Raw genomic sequence first — 25,779 nt, 5'->3', positions numbered from 1 at the left:
TGCATCTTGTAGGCTACCGGACCGATCCTGGCAAGGATATCAAATGGTCCGATGTATCGTGGGTTTAGCTTTCCCCGCTTTCCAAACCGTATCAACCCTTTCCAGGGACAGACATTTAGCAGCACGCGATCACCTACTTGGAACTCCAGCGGTTTTCGTCTCTTGTCTGTGTAGCTCTTCTGTCTATCCCTAGACGCTTGGAGTCGTGCCCTGATTTGGACGATCTTCTCAGTTGTTTCCCGAATGGTCTCGGGTCCGGTGAGAGCGCTATTAGGTGTTTGTCCTCTTGCAAGCTGGGTGTCTCCCACCTCAGCCCAACAGAGAGGTGATCTGCATTTCCAACCGTACAAGGCCTCGGAGGGAGCGACTTTAAAGCTGGTGTGGTAGTTGTTGTTGTAGGAGAACTTGATTAGTGGCAATTGGGTATCCCATGCCTTGCCAAAATCTATCACGCAAGCTCGGAGCATATCTTCTAGTGTCTGAATGGTTTACTCAGTTTGGCCGTCAGTCTGGGGGTGGTAGGCAGTACTCATATCAAGTTGGGTTCCCATTGCTTTCTGGAGTGACTGCCAAAATCGTGAGGTAAATCTACTATCTCGGTCAGAGATGACAGATATCGGTACTCTGTGTAATCTCACCACTTCCCTTATGTAGATCCATGTTAATCTCTCCTTCTTGTATGTTTCTTTTATTGGGAGGAAATGGGCGGATTTAGTCAACCGATCGACAATCACCCAAATGGCATCCAGACCGTCAGTTAATTTAGGCAATTTGGTTATAAAATCCATTGTTATTCGTTGCCATTTCCACTCGGGTATCGTTGGCTATTGTAATAATCACGAGGGCTTCTGGTATTCTACCTTAACCTTTGCGCAAGTCAGGCACTTGCTCAGGTAGGTAGGAATCTCTGCTTTCATGTTCGGCCACCAATAATGTTGTTTGATATCCAGGTACATCTTATCAGAACCCGGATGGACGGAGTATTGTGTCTTGTGCGATTCATTCATGACTACGTTTCTAAACCCTCCAAATTTTAGGATCCAGATCCAGTTCATGAGATAGTGTGCTCCGTCCTCCTTGATTGCGAGATTCTTGTCCATTCCATGAAAAGCTTCGTTTGCAACGTTCTCCGGCTTCAGGGCTTCTAGTTGAGCCTCTTTGATTTGTGAAGACAAGTAGGAATGGACGATCATTGTCAGTGTTTTTACTCGGCGGCCCGAGTATTCCTTCCTGCTTAAGGCAACGGCCACCACATTAGCCTTGCCGGGATGATACTTGATCTCACATTCGTAGTCGTTTAGCAACTCGGCCCATCTTCGCTGCCTCATTTTTAGCTCTTTCTGATTCAAGATATGCTGGCGGATTTTGTGGTCCGTGAAGATGGTGCACTTAGTACCGTAAAGGTAGTACCTCCAAATTGTTAGGGTGAAGACCACAGCTCCCAACTCGAGATCATGAGTGGTATAATTCACCTCATGGTTTTTCAGTTGGCTTGACATGTAGGCAATCACATTTCTTTTCCACGTTGCATTAGCACACAGCCCAAACCCTGGTTGGAAGCGTTGCAATATACTAGAAAATCTCCCGTTCCCTTTGGTAGAGTCAAGACCGACGCACTGTAGAGGGCCTGCTTCAAAGTTTGGAAAGCAGCTTCTTGTTTTGCATCCCAGTTAAAGGGAATGCCTTTTTGGGTGAGGGCGGTGAGAGGCTTGGCAATTTTGGAGAAATTCTGAATGAACCTTCTGTAATAACCAGCAAGGCCCAAGAATTGCCTGATCTCCGTTGGCGTCTTTGGGTTGCCCATCCATCAATAGCCTTGATCTTGGAAGGGTCCACATGTATCCCTTCCTCACTGACTACGTGCCCTAAGAAATCCACCCTGCAAATCCAGAACTCGCATTTGGAGAATTTTGTCTACAACTTCTCCGCCCTTAGAGTTTCCAAGACCTGCCTTAGATGTTGACTATGCTCTTCCTTGCTTCGTGAATAAACGAGTATGTCATCGATGAATACGATTACAAAGTTGTCGAGGAATGGTCGGTAGACTCGGTTCATGAGGTCCATAAATGCTGCAGGTGCATTTGTCAAACCGAAGGGCATTACCACGAACTCGAAATGTCCGTAGCGGGTTCGGAAGGCAGTTTTGGGGATATCTTCTTCTCGAACCTGTAGTTGGTGATATCCGGACTGTAGATCTATTTTGGAAAAGTAACTGGCTCCTTGAAGCTGGTCGAATAGATCATCAATCCGAGGGAGTGGGTATCGGTTCTTGATAGTGAGCTTGTTTAACTCCCGATAATCGATACACATTCTGAAAGATCCGTCATTCTTCTTGACAAACAAGACCGGAGCTCCCCAGGGTGAGAAGCTTGTCCTTATAAACCCTTTGTCGAGGAGTTCGCTTAGTTGGCTCAATAACTCCTTCATTTACGCAGGGGCTAACCTATAGGGTGATTTGGCAATTGATGTGGCTCCAGGTATCAGGTCAATTCGAAATTCGACCTGTCTCTCGGGAGGTATCCTCGGGAGATCTTTCGGAAATATGCCTAGAAATTCGTGCACATCCGGAATATCGTTGATGTTCTTTTCCCCTTTCTGCTTGTCCACCACGTGGGCTAGAAAGGCATGATTTTTCTTGTGCAGGCACTTTTGTGCCTTGATGCACGAGATAAGACGAAGATTTACACCAGGTTTATCGCCGTAAATGATTAGAGTTTCGTTGGTGGGTAGGTGAAGGTGAACAGCCTTCTCGTGGCACATAATATCAGCATGGTGAGGGCTTAACCAGTCCATACCGATTATCACATCAAAACTTCGAATATTAACCGACATTAAGTAGATTGAAAATGAGTGGTTATTTAGTGTTAACGTGCATCCTATGTAAATGTCTTTTGTTGTTTCAGTCTTCCCATTATCCATATCCACCGTGAAGGCTTCGCTTAGCTTTTGAGTTTGCTGATTTAGTAGGTGTTTGAACTTATGACTCACAAAACTCCGCTCAGTCCCACTATCGAATAAAATACATGCGTAAGTCTTGTTGAGGGGAAACGTACCAGTCACTATCGCGGGGTCTTGCACCGCCTCCCCTTGCCCCATGGTTAGTACTCTGCTTGATCCTCCCGTACCCTGGTTGTTGGCTTTGGGGCAGTTTCGCTTGAAGTGGCCAGCCTCTCCGCATCCGTAACACGTGCGACTGGCCCCGACATTGTTGGACTGAGGGTTGTTTTGCTGTGGCTGGGACCTGCAATATCGAGCAGTGTACCCTTTTCTATTGTAGTTTGTGCATTGGAAGTCCTTGCATGCCCCGACATGATGGAAACTACACTTGTCACACTCCGGGTGGGAACCTGCGTAGGGCCTCGCATGTGCTGGGTTGGTTGTAGTAGTTGCAGCTGGAGTTGATGAGGTTTGAGCGGTAGCAGCGTGAACTGCTACCATTTGCTATTTCTTAGAAAATCCTGAAGACTGTCCCCTTTCCTTTTATTTCCCGAATTCTTCTTGTTGCCTCCTTCCTTGTTGGCTTCTGTCTCAGTAGTCTTGGTGCCTTTCTTGTTTCCATGATCATAGATCTTCTGAGCTAGACGCTTTGCACTTATCGAAAGTTTCAGGGTTTGCTGCAATCACGTTCCGCTGAGTTGGAGGAGTTAACCCCCAAATGAAACGTTCGATTTTCTTTCCCTCCGAGGTTATCATCCCATGACATAGAAGTGACAGCTCGCTGAACCTAGCGATATAAGCTTCAATATCTGAGTTTTGCACTGTGAGATTCCATAACTCATGTTCTAGTTTTTGTACATCCCCTCGGGGACAATATTCAGCCATCAACATCTCCTTGAGTTCTTCCCACGGCATGTCATTGGCAACTGGAAGCGTTAAGGCGTCAACATGGCTGTTTCACCATGATAGTGCTTGATCGACAAACGTACAGGCCGCAAACTTTACTTTACTCTCTTCAGGGCATTCACATATCTCGAAGACTGACTCGATCTTCTCGATCCAGCGCTTCAAAGTTATCACCCCACCAGTTCCGTTGAATGTTCGGGGTTTTACATTAGAGAAATCTTTATAAGTGCATGCTTTCATGGGCCCTTGATTCAATCCATGATTGGAGCTTCCTGTTCCCTGACCATTTTCGCCTCCATTGGTTCCATTGTGTATGTGGGCCAATGCTGCAGTGACTGCAGTCGATACTACTGACTGGAATGCAGCAGAGTTTACCTCCGGCAGAGGCGGTGGTGGTGGCTGCGTGTTGTTGTTTCTTCAAACGTACCTTCGAGGCATCTTCTGTCATGAAACAGAAGGATGATGAGTACTTAATAGTAGCCCTGTCGAAAATACCCGTTACTCGAATTACCCGCCCGATTTTTTTCGGGTATCGGGTAAATCGGGTCGGATAAATTGGGTATCGGGTAAATTTTTTCGGGTATTTGGGTAACCCGATTTTTTTTCAGGTCAGGTAAAGGGTAAGTGTTTTGGGTTTCGGGTATACCCGATTACCCGAAAATTTATTAAACAAATAATAATGGCCCAATATCTTTTATTCCTTTATGAGTTAATTATCCGATTCCATGTTCGTCCAAAAGACCAAAACTCCAAATCCCACCTCCCTGCCTCCCTCGTTCTATTTTCTCGTCAAAAAACCCTCGTCTCTTCGTTCATCACCAATCGAGATCAACTCCAGCCGGCAGCCGGTCTTCCCCGCCTCCTCGCCGGTCAGCTGGTCGTCACCTCGTCGCCGCCTTGCCGTTCTTGGTCGTCGCCCGTCGCTCGTCACAGCCTCGCAGCGTCGCAGTCATCCTTGCCATTCGTCACCTCCATGATATTTGGACTTCAAAGTTTGAAGTTCAAACTTGGCTTGAATGTAAGTGATAACTACCAATTGCTTTTCTTTTACAGTTAAATTTCGTGATTTCGTCCCTTTACTTGATAGTCTTCATACATGTTGCAATGTGACCTGCTGGCTCGTTATTTGTTTTGTTTTTGCTTCTATTTAATTACACAAGAAGAGTATCTGACAGATTGAAGTTGGATTGCTTACTAATCCAAATGCTATTGTTTGATTATTCATGAATCAGAATCTGTTTGGAATTTGGATTTCAACCTTTTAGTTTTATTCTGTTTGTATTGCTTTTGTTTTACCCCCTAAATATGGTCCTGTCATTAGAAACATAAACATAGGTTAATGGTTGAATGTAAATACAAATGTGATCTTTAATTTACCCCCTAGATATTCTGTTTTTAAGCAGGTAGCTAGCCTAATATGGTGTATTTTGAAGTTATTAAGCCTGAAGTTATTAACCTTGATGTCATGTATTGTTTTTTTTTCTAAGTTATTAAGCCTAATATGTATATTTGCATTTACTGATTACTATGTAGATTAACATTTACTGATTATATAAGGTTTAATAAATCATTTGATTATCTGAAATCTGGTAACGAAAGTTGCAATAAAAAACATTATAAAATATGAATGAAAGAACAATAAACAAAAATAAAAGAAACTATCCTGTTGTGTTGAACTTTTATTTGATGTAATTTTTTTATTATAAATAAAGATTTGGGTAAATTCTTTGGAAAGCTAGTTAATACGTAAGGGCAAATTGGGATAAATACGTGGCTAAAAATTTAAATTGAATTGAATAGAAATTGTCATGATTAGCAATTGCCACGTTTCTTTTGTAAGGTCAAATTAGGTATATCACTTGAATTGAATAGAACTTTTATTAGATTTGTTGTATATTATTAAAAGTTTTATTTAATCAGATTCTATTAAAAATAAGATAATATGTTTGTTGCTCACATTTCTATTATATTGTTTATTGCTATTTGCTAATATGTTTTTTTTCTTGTTTTAGATGTCAACAACGGATGACTATATTGAAGTAGAAGATGAGACGATTGAAGTTGACAACCCAACCAATGATCAAGTTCCACAAGAAAAAGAGAAAAACTAAAGAATTCAACCCAAGATCGAAAGTTTGGAAAGAATTTGAAAGGTATAAGCACAAAAAGGGTGTTCAAAAATGCAAATGTAAGCATTGTGGTGGCGGGAATTACAAGTGCGAATCAGGTGTTTATGGGACCAAAAATCTAGGATATCATTTAACTAGATGTAAAGCTTACTTGGCTAAACTTAATGGTGGACAAAAATAACTAGCTTTCCAATATGGTGATGAAAACAAATTGTCAGCTTGGAAATTTGATCAAAATGAGAGTCGGAAAGCTCTAGCCCACATGTTGGTAGTTGACGAACTTCCTTTTAGCTTTGTAGAAGGTGCGGGCTTTAGGTATTACAATAGTGTTACTCAACCATTGTTTAAAGTTACATGTAGAAGTACAAGCACAACGGATGTCTATCAACTGTTTGTAGACGAAAAAGAAAAAATTCGTGACTTTATTAAAAAAAATGTTGGTAGAATATGTTTGACCATCGATACGTGGACTTCTAAAAAACAATCATGTTATATGTGTCTCACTGCCCACTTTATTGATAACGAATGGAAATTGAAAAAAAAAGTGTTGTGTTTTTCGTCTCAAGAGAGTCACCGTGGGGTTGATATTGGGAAAATGGTTGAGAAATGTTTAATGGAGTGGGAAATAGAAAACGTTTTCACAATTTCTGTTGACAATGCAAGTGCGAATGATGTGGCAATTGACTTCTTGAAAAAAAGTTTTCAAAACTCCAACAAGTGTCTTCTAAATGGGAAATGGATGCACATTCGATGTGTTGCCCACATTTTAAATTTAGTGGTGCAAGATGGCATAAAAAAAGTTGATAAGGCGGTTGAGATAGTTCGATGGGCGGTTAAATGGATTAGGCAATCGCCTTATAGAATTCATAAGTTTACCGAGTTTGCTAAGGTTGCTAATCCCGGTATAACAAAACACTTGAAGAGAGATGTGCCAATAAGATGGAACTCCACTTACCATATGTTGGAAATTGCCCAAGCTTACGAAAAAACTTTTGAGATATATGATCTTGAGCAATTTGATTTTCGGTACGAAATTGAAAAGGCGGGTTTGTCGATACCTTCATCAAGTGATTGGGAAAGGGTTAGGAATGTATGTCATTTTTTAAAACCTTTTCATGATGTTACTTTGAGGATTTCCGGGACACTTTATGTGACATCAAACACATGCATTGAAGATATTTATTCCATTTGTACGCTCTTGGATGATGCTCTTTCCAATTCTAGTCTTGTGATATTGCATTGGCCATGAAAATAAAGTTTGATAAGTATTTTGGCGACATAGAAAAAATGAATTTATTGCTCTACTTTGCTTTGATTCTTGATCCGAGGAACAAAGTAAAGTATTTGGTTATACTACTTGAGGATCGTTATGGAGAAAAGGGGGTGGAGGCCAAAAAGAAATATATCATGGATTCTATGTATGAATTATATAATGATTATATTAGAATTCATTCTCCAAGTTCTACTTCAAGTACTGCCGAGTCTACCACTTCATCATCGATACTAGGGAAACGCCAAAACCCGAATTTTATGGCACCTAATCCCCCATTGAGAAATAAACTAAGAGAAAAGATGAAGACAAACATAGTTGAATCAATTGGGGAGTTAGAAAAGTATTTTCAATAAAGTGTTGAAGATGACTCAGAAATGTTTAGTATTCTAGATTGGTGGAAAGTGAATATGTGACACCAGTCAAATTTTGGTCAAAAATAAATTGATCAATAATCGTAATTGAGATGAACCAAGTGGTAGAGTTTGTAACAATGTTTCCAAAAACATAAAGAACACTGAAATCCGAGTTATAACGAAGAAGTTATGACCAATCGAAAATCCGCGATAAAACCGGCAAAACACTCTTCAGTGTAAGGGGGAATACAAGCATAACAGAAGAACTTTGTTATAATTTCTACTGTTTTAAGGGGGGAATACAAGCATAACAGAAGAACTTTGTGTTATAAAATCATGATTTCAAATCATGATAAAACAACATTAAATCATTAAAAATACTCAAAACATAAACTCTTTTATAAACTTATATTTTTCCCCAAAATTCATATTTGTATATATATATATATATATATATATATATATATATATATATATATATATATATATATATATATATATATATATATATATATGAGATTTAAAAGACTTAGGACTGATAACTCATTCTGGGTCCTTTTCCTTGTTTGGATGTGGGCTTATAGTATCGGTTATTTGTCCGAGTGTCGTTTAAATTTTACTTATATATAAAATTGTATATGTATGTAAATATACTAGTTATTTCATCAGTTTAACTACCTTTGTAACATGCTGAGCAAGGGATTACATGCAAACATAGTTAAATACAGATTCAGAAAGTACATATAAATTATAATAGGTATAATTTATACATAGAACAATAATTCATGATTCAAGTATACTAGAATACACTGTCTTATAAGAAACAAGGGTTTTGATTCAGAACAAATCAAGGGTTTACACTTATCAAATACATGTTCGGAATACTAATACAAGAATATACTGTCAATCATTTATTTCAGAATGATTGGGTTTTGATTCAAGAACATACATGTTCGAAATACTAATTCAAGAACATACTGTCAATCATTTATTTCAGAATGATTGGGTTTTCATAACTAATATACATGTAACGTTTATATGCTTTTTATGAGACATTCAATTCAGGTTGTTTAATTCATTTTAGACAACATAGGAAAGCCCTGACATTATAACCAGAATCTCCAGCCGGGGATCGAAACAAGTGTGTGTAGATCTATATCGGGATTGGCAACCCCGCACTCAGGCTGCTAGCTACAGTCAGGCATACATGCCGATGAATGGTAATTGTTATCACCAGTTTAAACGCCCACAAAGCGTTTGTTTCAGGCCATCAGTCATAGTATGGTTATAATAACTCATTAAAAAGATATTAACAATACGTTAGTGTATAAACAACTAAACGAAAGTACACCTTCAAAGTACCAGTTTACAAAATACAAAATACAATGGTTCAATACAGTTTTCAATAACAGCTGGTGGAGCCAGGCACACTCTCAGTTACAAGTTTTCATAAAGGAATACAAATACAAAACAGTAATACAAAGAGAACGGTTTATGGGATTAAACCAATTTTACAAATGGGAACCTAGTCATTTACTTTCGGTAAACTAGTATAACATAAAGGACCTTTAGTGGTTAATTCTATAATTCCTTAGTTGCTACATCATAGTTATACATAAGTAATATCCGATGGACAGTGAAATGTGTGACTTCCGCCTTACTTCATGTTCCTTGTTTGGTTGTGGACTTAGGACAGATACACCCATTTAACTGTCCATTCGATATTGGGTTATATATAATCAGTATAAACTAAGTAATTACAGAGGGAAACTATTGAGGTTATCAGTTAATCACCTCAGGAAATATAGGATTTCCAGGAGAAACCAATGAACTTATCCAAAGAACTTAGGGTATACTTAACAGAACTAAAATACTTATGAACTCACCAGCTTAAATGCTGATCTACTCTTTCCAAATAACTTGTATTCTCAGGAATCCAGTAGACAGGTACACTCCAGAAGCTTTTGAGAAGACTACCTAGTACTGTACCGCGACTCTTGTCTTCTGCTGTACCTACTTTAGTGTTTGAATATGTAATGTTTAAACACTTATGTAAAACTTATACTTATTAATGCAATGGTTGTTTGTACTTTGATTACTATGTTGCATGTGTTGTGATACTTACCTGAAGTCCTCCGCCCCCGAACGTTTCCGCCGTTCCGGTTTGGGGGTGTGACAGATTGGTATCAGAGCAGTGTTTATAGTGAACTCAGTATATCAGTCATAAAAGATATACAACTATAAACCCATTGGGATAAAAACACTCTGACCAAGAGTTATACTTTAAAAATATATTAATATTTTATAAAAGTATAAGTACATGCAGAGTATATATATCAGAATGAGTATCACAAGAAGGACAAAACTAAAGTATTTGGATGTTGGACATTGCAGTTAAACCTAGACAGTGACGTAATCATATCTGGGATCAATATAGCCTGATCAACTATATTCATCCGAGATATGACCAACATGTGTTTGGGGAGTGATTGTAGTGTTGCAACTGGTCTAAAACTTACCTAAGTACAAGAAGAATTGTAGAATCAAACATAAAGACTAAAATACTATGGGAGTATTTTAAGATGCTATAACAAGAAAACTGAAAACTTGGCAAGTTCTTATATCTAGAAGTCCAAGAATCAAACTCATAACTAAAATAACATGGAGGTATTTTACGTACCTTTGGGGAAATGTTAACAAGATCTTTTCTGGTAAGTCTATAATTACTAAGTGGATACGTTAAGGTTATATATAACCGAGATTTTATAGACTTAGAATATGTGATTTTCACTCTACTTCCTTTTCCTTGTTTGGATGTGGTTTTAGAGTAGGATTACTTATTCAAAGGTCTATTTGATCTGGATTATATATAATCGGTACACACCATGTGATTATAGGAGGACCAGGAAGGATCACCTTCGTAAAAATTCAAATTTTCTCATAGATTCTTTAGACATTCCCATTCTCGTATAAACCTGTTAGATAAACATAGTTACTCCAGCAATCAATAGAAGAGTCAAGGAGGATCCAACAGAATTTCATTAGGAGAATCCCAAGAAAGAAACATATGAAGTAAATAAACTATAGAAATCATTTAGTGCCCTTACCTTATTAAGGACACCAATGAGAGATTCGCATGAACTTCCAAGATTCAAAATCTTCATTACGAAGTAATGGGGATCAGTGTCAGAATCGGAAGTAAGACAGCTCAGGAATTCAATATACCTACAGAGGAGAAGGACACCCTATAGATACCAGGAGGAAACAAATCATTACCACTCAGAATAGAACAAAGAACCAAAGAAAATCACGTGTGATTCATGTGAAGTGTTTGAGCACCTTTTCATCTAAGTAATAACTAGTAAATCGAATCAACCTAGTGAGTTAGTGATTTCATTACTCACATTAGGTTTTGAGCTTATACTCTTTTCCGGTCACGACTAATAAGAATAAATCAGATCACGAAATCTTAATTGATAGTGATTACTTCTCAAATTCATAAGTCTATTTTATGTAGACACTGTTATGAATTATTTTCGAATATTTTCGAAAATTAGGAAACGCTGTCCACCAAACAAAGGTAACTTAGTTTGGATGATAATCGGTTCATAACCACTCTAGAAACTTATTTATGTTCCTTACCAGGACTGCATCATAGGGATGCAGGTCGAATAATTGAGAACAATATAATAAAACGAAAGATTTATACATAGATACAAATGGTTAGAATACATCTAGAGACACGATAGTCGCTCACGAGCTCATTTTCTTATCATGAAACAGAATCATGCCTCCAAAGAAATGTAACCAACCCACCAGCGAAACACCAATCCTTCAAATAGACGCGGCTACGTTTCAAGCTGCGGTCACAGTAGCTGTAGCAGCTGTCATGGGATACCTTAATGCTAACAATGCAAATGTTAGCAGTAATGCTATCGGTAACCCCGATCGTGGTGATGGCCAAGTACAACAACGAGCACCTACTTGTAAGAACACCTTGAACCTTAAGCCTAATATCCTGAAACGAAAGTTCGAGAACAAGAAAGGTAGTTGTTCAACTCAAGAATCTAACAGAGGGCAACGAACTAGGGCAGTCAATACCCCCATCAGCCCTGTTATTCTAGCACCAACTAAGCCGTATTTAGGAAACCTCCCACACTGCAGCAAGTGTAACTACCATCACCATGGAGTTTGCCGAAAGCTGCATTGCAATAGATGCAACTTGAAGAGGCATACCGCCCGCTTCTGTAGAACTCCGGTTGAGTTCATCACTTCAACTGCCAAAGTTGGAACCATTCCCATATGTCACCTTTGTGGTGAAATAGGACATTACAAGAGGGATTGTCCAACAGAGATGAACGACGGGGGAGCAAGAGGATTTTGACCCCAATACATGGGAAATCATCAAAGAACCCTGCTATATTTTGGTACGCTTCCAAACCCCGATAACTAGCTATAATTATGATTACTCTTCCGTTCAAATTAAATCACAACAATTATATAAAATTTGAAACCCTAACATGTAAGCTATGATGACTTAGTGTATACATAAGGGTCATTTATAATTAAGATTTGTAGACTTAGAGTGAGTAATCCCGCCTCATTTCCTGTTCCTTGTTTGGTTGTGGATTTAGGGCAGGGTTGCTCAGTCAAAGGTCTTACCAATCTTAATTATACATGACTTGTATACACCAAGCAATTATAGAGAGACCTAGTAAGGATAGTTTCATGAAAGTTCATAATTTCAAATTATCAGAACCCTCGTATTGGTAGTACCCGCCAATTTCGAATCAAAAAGGGGTTTGTAGCAATCATAACAGAATAAAACCAGAAGCGCTGAAAACTTAGGTACATAGGATATCATCCTAGTAATCATTCGTCCCAGAACGACTTAATATCTATTTCATCGAGAAAATGTCGACATCCTCATTCGACATGGTTTGGCCTGGCCCTTACCATGTGAAAATTCTTATGCTGTATAAGAGAACTTTTCCTTAATCAGCTGTAAGATGAAATTCTTCCAATCCATAACACAAAACCCTTAGGTTGTCTCTCATTTCAAAACTTCAGAAGTACCCATACGAAGGGTACCACGCCATTCTAGCCTACTCAGTAGACAGGAAACTTCAAACAAAAAGCATCGAAGTAGTCATAGAAGTCAGTAACTACCGAAGTACCTCAATAGATCTCACAGGAAAATCATTGTACCGCAGGTCAAGTTCAAGAATAGAGACTAAGAACTCATTAAGTTAATCTATTGCTGCTAAGTGTATACACGAGAGTGGTATATAAGTTAGACTTAACAAGATTAAGGATGTGTGATTCCGCCCTATCTCCTGTTCCTTGTTTGGTTGTGGACCTGGGGCAGAGTCACCCATCCGAACGTTTTGTGAAATCTAAATTATATACGACTTGTATACACGAGGTAATGGTGGATGAGCCAAGTATGAGTCTGATCATGAACTTCGGAGCAAAAGCCAGCATCATGTATTCTACCAGGTGGAATTCAAAATGGGACCACGACAGTGGGTCGAGCTACTAAATGACTACGAATTCGAAATTCGTTATCATCTCGACAAAGCCAATATAGTAGCTGACACCCTAAGTCGGAAAGAGTACCCAGGTCATAGTGCCAATCATTGACTATGATAACCCATTCAAATCTCTCCACACAAAGTAAGGAGGCTCAACAGGAAGCCTTGAAACCTGGAAATGTGGAAAGTAGAGAAGATAACTAGAACGTGTGAGTGTACGGTATGCCAATATCTGTTATCCCCACTAAGATAATAGAATCATCTCCCAGTTCAGGCAGTCACTCAAAAATCTCTAGGAACTAGAGTAGTTATGATTCTATGTGATCGACTATGGTAAAGAATGGGATACCCATTTACCAATTAGTCGAGACCTTTATCACGCTAGCATTCAAGTTGCTTCATTCGAAACCTTTTGTGGTCATAAGTGCAGATCCTATCTGCACTAGACTATATTAGGTAATACACAACTAACTAGAGGTCCAATTTCCACACAGCACCCTCGCTGATCTGGAATTCATCCGAGAAACTACCAAAAACAAAATACGAATCAGGAAGCGACATAAAGCTTCCAGAGTTAATCAGAGAAGCTACGACTTCGATAAAAGAAAACCCTTGGAATTCCAGGATTGATGACCTTGTCATATGAAGGTCTCACCCTGGAAGGACAAGATACGCTTGAGAAAGCGTGGAATACAAATTTCAAGGTACATAAGACCATTTGAGATTCTTACCAGAATCGGTCTTGTACTTTTAAACTTAAACCACCACAAAAACTTAATAACATTCATCCCATCTTTCACATATTTAATCTAAAGAGGTGTCTATCCGATAAAACACTTGTTATTTCACTCGATGAAATCAAGTTAAATAAAAGTCTACACTCTGTAGAAGAACCAATGAAAACCATGGATAGGGAAATCAAAAGAACCAAGCAAAGTCTTATCCCGTTAGTGAAGGTTTGCTGGATTACAAACCAAGGACCTGAATTCACTTGGGAAGAAGAGATTAGACCTGGTCCATGAGTATCACTTTAGACTTAATTTCGGGACGAAATTTCCTCTAACGGGGGGATAATGTGACACCAGTCAAATTTTGGTCAAAAATAAATTGATCAATAATCGTAATTGGGATGAACCAAGTTGTAGAGTTTGTAACAAGGTTTCCAAAAACATAAAGAACACTGAAATCTGAGTTATAACGAAGAAGTTATGACCAATCGAAAATCCGCGATAAAACCGGCAAAACACTCTTCAGTGTAAAAAGTGAATTTTCGATAAAAGGCTTTTTAGCCTTAACAATCTAAATGAAACTTGTAGAATATGTTAAACCGAGAACGTTCATAAAAAGAACATAAAAATCTGACTTCGTATGACGAAGTTATGATTTTTCGAAGTTTCGGTTTAGCAGTAGACAACTAAAAATTCGAAATATAAATCGATCGATATTTAGCCGACGCAACTTAAACGAGAATCGAAGGTCTCGTCAAAAGTAGCACAACGGTAAAAAGACAGACGAAAACGGACGTCGGATGAAGAAGTTATGAATTTTTAACGAATTTCCTATCCCGGTCTGTTAAAAATAATAATATTAAAAATAAAATCAAAATCAGCCGATGATGACTAAACGAAAGTCGTAGATTATGATTTTACCTACGCGTGCATATAAAGAACGCCAAAAACGGAGCTCGTATGCGAAAGTTATGATTTTCGCACGTTTTTGGCACAAAAATCAAGAAAATGTTGAAAACCGGGAAATTTCGCATGAGTCATCCTCGGACACGTCACCCTTCGCATGCGGCCTCCACATGGCATCTTCTGATTGGACCGCAGCCTCGCATGGCAACCGCTGATTGGTCCGAAGTCGTCATCCTCCTGCCCCATTGGACTAAAGTTCGGTCCACTTAGAAGCCCCCACCTGTCCGAAGCACGTGCCTCGCACCGGGTCCGAATCCGCACCGCCTTCGCAGGAGCTGCCGCATGTCCTGCTGACTCACCTCTTCGCCTCGCCAGGTGGCTGCTGACTCGCCTTCGGACCGCACCCTCGCACCCCTATATAAAGGGTGCGAGACTTCTCGGCTAAGAAGGATTTTTCACCCCTAAATTCTCCGTTTTGCACCATTTCACCCCCTAGACTTTCTCACGACCCCCAAGGCCCCGGTATCGGGTCTAAAACCCGAAGCAAGCGCCGAAGCCCCAGAATTCTCGAGAATTTATCCTCTCTCCAGTTGAAACTCTGCCCGATTTGAGCCGGTTTCTCGTCAAGCAAACTCCTTTTCGTGAAACGAAACGCTGCCCAAATCACCATCTAACAAGTGAGTTCATACCCCTGTATTTTCATAATTTCTACTGTTTTAAGGGGGGAATACAAGCATAACACAATAACTTTGTGTTATAAAATCATGATTTCAAATCATGATAAAACAACATTAAATCATTAAAAATACTCAAAACATTAAACTCTTTTATAAACTTATATTTTTCCCCAAAATTCATATTTGTATATATATATATATATATATATATATATATATATATATATATATATATATATATATATGTATATAAATGAGATTTAAAAGACTTAGGACTGATAACTCATTCTGGGTCCTTTTCCTTGTTTGGATGTGGGCTTATAGTATCGGTTATTTGTCCGAGTGTCGTTTAAATTTTACTTATATATAAAATTGTATATGTATGTAAATATACTAGTTATTTCATCAGTTTAACTACCTTTGTAACATGCTGAGCAAGGGATTACATGCAAACATAGTTAAATACAGATTCAGAAAGTACATATAAATTATAATAGGTATAATTTATACATAGAACAATAATTCATGATTCAAGTATACTAGAATACACTGTCTTACAAGAAACAAGGGTTTTGATTCAGAACAAATCAAGGGTTTACACTTATCAAATACATGTTCGGAATACTAATACAAGAATATACTGTCAATCATTTATTTCAGAATGATTGGGTTTTGATTCAAGAACATACATGTTCGAAATACTAAATCAAGAACATACTGTCAATCATTTATTTCAGAATGATTGGGTTTTCATAACTAATATACATGTAACGTTTATATGCTTTTTATGAGACATTCAATTCAGGTTGTTTAATTCATTTTAGACAACATAGGAAAGCCCTGACATTATAACCAGAATCTCCAGCCGGGGATCGAAACAAGTGTGTGTAGATCTATATCGGGATTGACAACCCCGCACTCAGGCTGCTAGCTACAGTCAGGCATACATGCCGATGAGTGGTAATTGTTATCACCAGTTTAAACGCCCACAAAACGTTTGTTTCAGGCCATCAGTCATAGTATGGTTATAATAACTCATTAAAAAGATATTAACAATACGTTAGTATATAAACAACTAAACGAAAGTACACCTTCAAAGTACCGGTTTACAAAATACAAAATACAATGGTTCAATACAGTTTTCAATAACAGCTGGTGGAGCCAGGCACACTCTCAGTTACAAGTTTTCATAAAGGAATACAAATACAAAACAGTAATACAAAGAGAACGGTTTATGGGATTAAACCAATTTTACAAATGGGAACCTAGTCATTTACTTTCGGTAAACTAGTATAACATAAAGGACCTTTGGTGGTTAATTCTATAATTCCTTAGTTGCTACATCATAGTTATACATAAGTAATATCCGATGGACAGTGAAATGTGTGACTTCCGCCTTACTTCATGTTCCTTGTTTGGTTGTGGACTTAGGACAGATACACCCATTTAACTGTCCATTCGATATTGGGTTATATATAATCAGTATAAACTAAGTAATTACAGAGGGAAACTATTGAGGTTATCAGTTAATCACCTCAGGAAATATAGGATTTCCTGGAGATACTAGTGAACTTATCCAAAGAACTTAGGGTATACTTAACAGAACTAAAATACTTATGAACTCACCAGCTTAAATGCTGATATACTCTTTCCAAATAACTTGTATTCTCAGGAATCCAGTAGACAGGTACACTCCAGAAGCTTTTGAGAAGACTACCTAGTACTGTACCGCGACTCTTGTCTTCTGTACCTACTTTAGTGTTTGAATATGTAATGTTTAAACACTTATGTAAAACTTATACTTATTAATGCAATGGTTGTTTGTACTTTGATTACTATGTTGCATGTGTTGTGATACTTACCTGAAGTCCTCCGCCCCCGAACGTTTCCGTCGTTCCGGTTTGGGGGTGTGACAGAATAGTCCAAGATTCTCGATTCTATGATTGATGGCAAGAGATGTGTTTGCCATTCCCGTCTCAACCGTGGCTTCGGAATCCGTTTTTAGCACTAGTGGGAGGGTGTTGGATCCGTTTAGGAGTTCTTTGACTCTTAAGATTGTTGAAAGTTTAATTTGTACACAAGATTGGATTCGGGGTAGCATAAGTGACACAATCGATTATGAAAAAGATTGGGAAGAAAATCAACAAATTGACAAAGGTAATTGTTTATCGTTCATTATTTTAGTTATTGTAAATTTAATATCTTTTCCTTTTAAACTAACATTATTTGACTTTTTTTTATATAGAATTGAGCAAGATGAAGTAGTGAAGGTGCAAGAAGAACGAGTAGGTGCAAGAAGACGAGTAGGTGCAAGAAGACGAGTATATTTATGAATGTCTTTTGGAACTTAACATGTTATTATTTTCATACTATGTAATGGTTTTCTATGTTTTCTAGATTTAAGACGTGAGTTTTTTGGTAAATGCAAAATACATACATATACATTGATATCAAGTAATTTAAATGGTAGACTTTGGTTGTTATTATTTCTTTAAGTATTTGTTTTTTTAACATCTTATTAGATTTTATTAAATTGTTAAACGAATACTTGATATCTCAAATATTATTGAGTAAAAAATCTCAATGTTCAAAATTTAGCACGACATACTTATTTCATTACATTTATTTTTAGGTGCCATTAAAAAAATGAAAATTTAAAAAAAAAAAAAATTGGGTAATACCCGAATTACCCTTACCCGATCCATTACCCGAATTACCCAAACCCGAATTACCTGAATTTAATTTGGGTAGGGTAACGGGTAATTTTTTTATATGAAAAACCCGAATTACTCGACCCGAATTACCCGAAACCCGAAAATTTTACCCGATCAACACCCCTACTTAATAGTTTTTGGTTCCGAATTCCTTTATTATCTAGCGGTTGCGGCGATTCGGTTGTGCTTATAAGTGAAATCAAACAGTATCAAGAAATAATGAAAATAGAACTCATAGCAGATAACAACATCACAATTAAAACACACACTTGTTTCATTACTGATAAAGGTTTGGTACATGTTACGTGAAAATTTGGCCTTTATAAAGCCTACAACACATGGGATAATAGTCAAACAGCATAACAACCCCATCGAGTAGTGTAATCACTTAATCGATGGGTTAGCCCTACCCACACAAAGTAAAACAAAGAAGATAACATCAAATAGCATAATAATACTAACTAGTAGTGCGGTGACACTCATACGCCGAAATGGCGCACAAGGAGCTCGGCTATTTCACTCATTTCACAAGTGATCTCAGCTTCCTTTTGCTCTGCTCGAACCGCCCTAGCTTCGGCTGCAAAGAGTTGTTGCTTGAGAGTGGCTACTTCCTCTTCTAAGGAGCGTAGTCGGTCAGTAGGGTCCTCCTATGCTACGTGCTGGTCTGGTATTGCTTCCGAAGGGTAGGGTTCGTTCACGATTTCTCCGATGCCTTCTTCCTCATCTGACTCCTTATCATATTTTCCACCCTCATAGTCAATTTCTAGATATTCTTTTGGTCCTACTTCTGGGTTTCCCCCTTGAATCTCTTCTGGTTCTTCATCAATCCATTCGTTGGCCACTAAGGCCTGGTAGTAGTGGTATCCGTGCTGATACGCAGCCATGGTGCTTGCGCGAGAATGGAGGTGCGAGGAGCGTGTAGAAAGTGTACGTGCGAAGGTTACATAATATCCTAAAATACTCCTATAGTATTTTAATTGTTTTATGTTTGATTCCTTCAAACTTTTGCATACAAGGTTGGTAAGTTTTAGATTCGTTGCCCAGCACGATCACTCCCAAGCACATATTGGTCGTATTTTAAATAAATATAGTTGATCAAGCTATATTTATCCCCAATACGATTACATAACTGCTCGGGTTTAACCGCGACATTCAATTCCTCTAAAGACTTTTATAGTTTCTTATCTTGACAATATGCTAATATGCACACATAGGTATGTATTTTATTTTTTGTTCAGAGTATTTTAGTCCCAATGTATTTATAGTTGCATATCTTGTATGATTATATATGCTAGTTCACTATAAACATTTCTCTGATACCAATATGTCACACACCCGAACCGGAACGACGGAAACGTCCGGGGGCGAATGACTTCATCTTGTAATATCATAACAAGTGTATATAAATGAAACATAGACAATCATCATCACCATACATAAAATATAACAACTTACATGGTTTGCATCATTGTATCCATTCATAAATTACATCCCAAAAATTAACAAGTGTATGGTGAAAACAAAATACAACAATTTCCCAAAAGTCCAAAGCTGCCAACCTGCTTAATGAGTTCCTGAGAATACAAGTTATTTTGAAAAACGTCAACATATAAAATGTTGGTGAGTTCATAAGCATGTTTATATAAAAACTTTACGTTGGTTTGAAAACTCCAGAAAATCCGATATTTTCTGTAAAAATAGTTTGTGAGTTTTGTTTCAAATCTTGTATTATAGAATGTGTATCCTTGTTTTATCTTATTTGAAAAATGTATAGAGAGTGATTCCCAGAAAATCCTGTATTTTCTGTGTCATGAGAAAATTGTGGTCTTAAACCTAAAGACCGGAGTGAGGTGGATAGTACAAATAATCAACACAGTATTTATACTTTGCAAAACTGAGTGGTATGTATATTCAGCGTAAAACTTATAATAGTTTTGTTATTCTCTACGTGAGTCGTTATAACCATACTAATATGACGGAGTGCCTGTCTTGATGTTCTTCAGGCGTCGGTTTCTGAGAAGACATTTGTCACCCTAGACTGGCCTGTCTAGCTGTAGCGAGCAGCTCAGGTGTGGGGTGTCAACCCCGTATAGATCTATACAAAAATTCCCGTTCTCCATCCAGGAGACTCTGGTTATAACTACAGGTTTACAGTGTACACTAAGGTAGGTACGGTGAATGTGCGTCTCACAAGAGCCTTAACGAAATTTTTACGCGAATAGCGTGTTTCATTATTTTAGCGTTAAAATAATGTTACAAGTGTATATTTTTGAATATAACTCATAAATAGTAAAAATGTAATCATTTTTATTAGGAGTGTCGGAATAGTTCGTTGTTTCATCGTTGTTATCAAAATAGTCAATTGTTAACGATATGTTCATGAGAGGTCCAATTTACATAAAATTGACACTAATGCCCAATTAACATAAAAGATGTCATATAATGCCAAATTAGGATAGAAGGGCAATATAAGGCCCAATTTTTGGTCAAAATTGTTATAGGTGGCCCATTTTACTAAATAATCCAATTTCGGCCCATTTTATATAAAAATTCATTTTTAGCCCAAATTTGTTAAATAGTTCATTTTCGGCCCATTGTAGATGAAAATGTCATAAAAAGCCCATTTTTACCAAAAATGACCCTTTTAGTCCAAAAACACCGAAATTTTCAATAAAAGTCCCATTTTTGTCAAAAATGACACTTTTGGCCTAATAAAACCGTGAATGTCAAATAAAGCCCATTTTTATCAAAAATGACACTTTTGGCCCATAAAACCGTGAATGACATTTAAAAGCCCATTTGTATCAAAAATGACACTTTAGGCCCAATAATACCGTGAATGTCATTAAAAGCCCATTTTTATGAAAAATGACAAATATGGCCCCTTTTTATGATTTCTTTAGTTTTGTTGTGAATATTCAAACTTACTTAGCATCATTAACCAAACATAAGAAGTTACATAATGTAAGTTATTCCAACAACTTCAAGGTTTGGGTAAATCTTGAAATATTAGAGTTTTTAGCATAATATCACAACACATTAACACATATTACACACAAAACATACACATGCAAGTATACATACTAAGATTTTTCACAAAACTAGCTTGTATTCTCCCCCAAAAGTTAATAAATCACAAAAACAAGGGGTATGAAGCTCACCTTGAGGTTTGATCGGTGTTGAAGAGAAGAGAGAAGGAAGTTTTCGGCCTTAGCTAGCTTCTTGGAGAGGTTTTCGGTGTTGATAGGGTTCTAAGAAGCATGAACACGAAATGAAGTTGTATAAGGAATAATTCTTAGTGTAACATGAAATGAGACTAAAGAGTTTGTCAAGAACTTACCAAGTGTGGAACTTTGTAGAAAAATCCACTTGAAAGCACACCAAAACTCACAATTTTAGTGAAATGGAGTGAATAAGTTTTGAGAGTTGAGAGAAAATATGGAGTGAATGGAGTTTGAAATGGAGAGTAAAGTAAGAAATGAGAGAGATGAGGGTGGTCTCGGCCGATGAGGGGGGATAAGGGGGAAGAAACGACTAGCCTAGATATTTGATGGACAAACTTTTCCCTCCTGGTTACATGTTAGTTTATAACATTTATATATGTTATCTAATTATGAGGTGGCACTCAAAAGTTCACCCCATTTTCTCTTTTATTATTATTATTATTATTATTATTATTATTATTATATAACCGAGAATAGGAGATAGAAGGAAAGAAAAGAATGTTGGGCTTGGATTTGAATTGCATCCGAGAACACATTAGCCCAATAGAGATTTTTCGGCCCACGAGGGCCCACATACGAGTTTGCGGCCCAAAAGGGGTAAGTGAAAGGATTCTCGGCCCAAATAGGGCCCATTAAGTCTTAAATAATTCCTCATGGCCTAATAAGGCCCATTAGGAGGTTTACGGCCCAATACTATGTTGATGAAGAGTTTTCGGCCCAACTATGGCCCAAATAAAGGTTCTCGGCCCATAACATGGTTAACTAGGGCTTTTGGCCCAAGAGGGCCCAATAAGAGACTTTTGGCCCAATAAGAAGTTTGGACAGAGAGAGTTTGGGTTAAGGCTCAAAGTTGAGTGATCATTGCTCATTGAGTTATATTTTGGGTTTACACGAAGAAGGTTTCGACTTAAAACAAATTTTGGATGTATAAATTTGTATTGTATTGAAACTAACTTATACTACACATAGTGTTACATAGTTACACAAAGGATGCTAGTTGTATATGGATAGGGATTTCTAGCCCTAAAATGCTAGTTGTGACAAAAGTCTTGAAGAACAAAGTATTACAACAGGAAACTAGCATTTATTAGTGTCTTATTCTTGATGATAGATACTTGTAGAGAACATCACACTCTCTGATATTTCTATCTTCATCAATACCACAAAACCAAGTGGGTTCAAAAGCTTCAAATGTTTTCATTGTAAAATACTCTATGGTTGTTTTTAATATCATTCTAAATTCTATAAATGTATCCTAGATGATTTGTTTTTTTTTAACTTGAAAATAAAGTTGTTATTTTTAAGCTTATGTTGTCCGGGTTTTATGAAAAACACTTATGTTTTGTATCAAAACCCATCATTTTGATCTTAATCTATGAAGAATTAACTTTTTGGTTCTTATTACTTAAAACTGTTTGACTAGTTGATAAAGTGTTTGGAGTTCACTTGAGTGTTAATGGAATTATAGTGATTAATATCCATGATTAAATTCAAAATTATAGTCATTAGAGAATGATCTAAGTGCTATTTTAACATATTAGTTTAGCTCTAAATATTTAATTTGGTTACATATGTGATTGGGGTGGATTGGATGTGAGAATTGGCCCTATATGGAGTTTTACATGATGTTTTTTTGCACAACTCCCATTCACACCGTCCTATGTGTAGGTGTTCAAACTATTGTTCTTTATGATTAAAAGGATCGATGGTTTTTGGAATCGAAAGCGTGAGTATTAAAGTTCACTTAGGAACTGATTGATTAAGTTATGTTAATAGATAGTGATAATCCAAATTGTTGGTATAATTTAGTTCCAATTAAGTTGAATGTTCCTCCTTGGAGAATGCAGTTTAATAATGTACCCACAATAGTTAATCAGGATAAACGTGGAATTGATGTGGATTCTGTTGGAATCCTACGTCAAGTAGGACTTGTAGACCAAGTAAACTTGGGACTTTGACAAGTTGGTTATAGAGTCCTAATACAATTCTATTTACAAGTTGGTAAATTAGAATCTCTCTCTCTCTCTCTCTCTCTGTGTGTGTGTGTATATATATATATATATATATATATATATATATTCATCTTGTTTAGCCGTGTATGATAAGAGAGAGATTGTGTTCACACATTGAGTTTGAGTTATTTTCTCATTTAATCAAAGAGATAGTTTGATTAATTGTTTGTGTTATACTTTCTGGACTTAAATTAGTATCAGAGCTACGGACATAACCCGGATGATGTGGTCGGTCCAGGTGGAACAGTCCCCAGTAATTCTCGGTCCAATGAAGTTGATCCTGAAGCCTATTTAAGTCCACAAAGTATAACACAAACAATTAATCAAACTATCTCTTTGATTAAATGAGAAAATAACTCAAACTCAATTTGTGAATATAATCTCTCTCTTGCCTTACGCGGTTAAACAAGAAGAATATATATATATATATATATATATATATATATATATATATATATATATATATATATATATATTCTAATTTACCAACTTGTAAATAGAATTGTATTAGGACTCTACATAAACAACTTGTCAAAGTCCCAAGTTTACTTGGTCTCCAAGTCCTACTTGACTTAGGATTCCAACAATCACCCCCAAATCTCTAAGTCCTTCTAGAGACCTCTTCGATCTCGATCAAGCTCCGCATTTCCTTGAACTTGGTTCGAGCTAGTGGTTTAGTAAGAATGTCCGCCTTTTGTTCCTCACCAAGAATGTACTCCACCTCTACTTGTTAGTTTTCAACACAATTACGAATGAAGTGAAACCTCGTGTGGCTGTGTTTACTCCTTCCATGAAAAACGAGATTATTTGTTACTTCAATAATCGACTTATTATCAACTCTTAGAACCACTTTCTCTTGCACATTGTTCATGATTTCTCCGAGCAAATCTTGAAGCCATATTTCTTGACATGCAGTCGTCGTGGCCGTCATGAACTCTGCCTCGCAAGATGATAAAGCAACGGTATCTTGCTTTTGTGAACACCATGTTATTGGAGACGACCTGTAGTAGAAAATGTGACCAGTTGTGCTTTTTTCGTCATCCGGGTCAACATTATGACTACTATCACTATAACCAATGAGTCGGTTTTTTCCCATCCTCTCGTACTTGATTCCGTATCCCGTTGTTCCTCGTAAGTACCTCAGGATGTGTTTGATTGCACCACCATGTGATTCTCTTGGACTTTGCATGTATCAGCTAACAACTCCAACCGCATATGCCATATCGGGTCTTGTTTGCAAGAGATATCTAAGACATCCTACCAGGTCGATTTCGGGTGCATCTTCGACCTTCAAAATTTTATTTCCCAGTTCAATGAAGTTGATCCTGAAGCTTTGTATCGAAAGTCTTCCTGATGGCCCCAGGTCAGGTGAGAGTGTCCTGAGAGTATCGGCGGTATGAAAAAGGATTGGATCTGATGAACAGTCGTTGAAGGGGAAGCCAAGGGCGGAACTTGGGTTTGAGGGGAGGATTGTTGGGATACAAACCCAATCCCACATCGGTTAAAAGAGAAACTATATGCTAGCATATAAGGCAATAGGTAATCCCTTCTATCACCAATTGGTTTTAGAAATGGAACTTCATTGTTCTTCTATGTTGAGTATGGTTGGGCGAGTAACGATCCTAACAAGAGATTCCTTACTTTCTTTTATTTGTGATTTGCATTTGGAGATGGTTGGTCGCTTGTTTCTTTCTTGTTCTGTGGTATTTGAGATGAAATCGATCGGTGATATGATATTGATATTCTTCTTCCTATTACTTTTCAATATTTGTTGCATTGGATAGATCATGAGACCATATCGGTTATTCAAATAAATGATTGCATGTGATTCTTGTCACCAAGTATTCTCGAATTACTGAAATTCCTTTTTTTAGAGTTAGACCAAAGAAGGCGAATTTGTTCGATAAGATTGTCGCTCGATTTTTTTTTTATTTTTTGTTGGGAGCAGAAAGATAACAAAATAACTAGATTGATTGGCTTCGCGGGCCGATTAATGTTGTTGCTTCTTTGTAATTTTCTATTTTTTTTCTAGCATGTTGATATTTCTATATTTCCAAAAAACAATAATATATATAAATAATATTTGATTAGATTCATGTAATGATGACCATGGTTTATAATCTTATATTCAGTAATCTAGTGATTTTGAAGGGAAATTTCATATGTACCCTGAAATTGTTTCGTGAATCCTCATTGTGAGAGGAGTAATATTTATGTATCCCATGATTTGATAATTTATGTGAGTACGTATATTAACATTTATTTTAAAATTTCCAAAAGACAATAGTCATGGAATATATTAAAAGGGTAAATAAAATCTAAATGAATATAATGTCCCGATTTTATTTTTGACAATAGCAAAAGTTTGGGAGTATCAAACATCATT

At 37.2% G+C, this 25,779-nt stretch overlaps 1 protein-coding gene across 1 annotated transcript; it reads right to left on the bottom strand.

Moving 5' to 3' along the window:
• Positions 1 to 24,123: 24,123 nt before the first annotated feature.
• Positions 24,124 to 24,582, bottom strand: LOC145104385 (secreted RxLR effector protein 161-like). Its single transcript, XM_079041643.1, has one exon. The coding sequence runs from the start codon at positions 24,580 to 24,582 to the stop codon at positions 24,124 to 24,126; it is 459 nt and encodes a 152-aa protein (XP_078897769.1).
• Between the last annotated feature and the right edge of the window lie 1,197 nt (positions 24,583 to 25,779).

The sequence above is a fragment of the Lactuca virosa genome, chromosome 4 (genome assembly GCF_052849685.1).
Source record: "Lactuca virosa cultivar CGN04683 chromosome 4, Lactuca_virosa_CGN04683_v6, whole genome shotgun sequence".
Lineage (NCBI taxonomy): Eukaryota > Viridiplantae > Streptophyta > Magnoliopsida > Asterales > Asteraceae > Lactuca > Lactuca virosa.
This window is presented reverse-complemented; position numbering and strand designations above follow the sequence as displayed.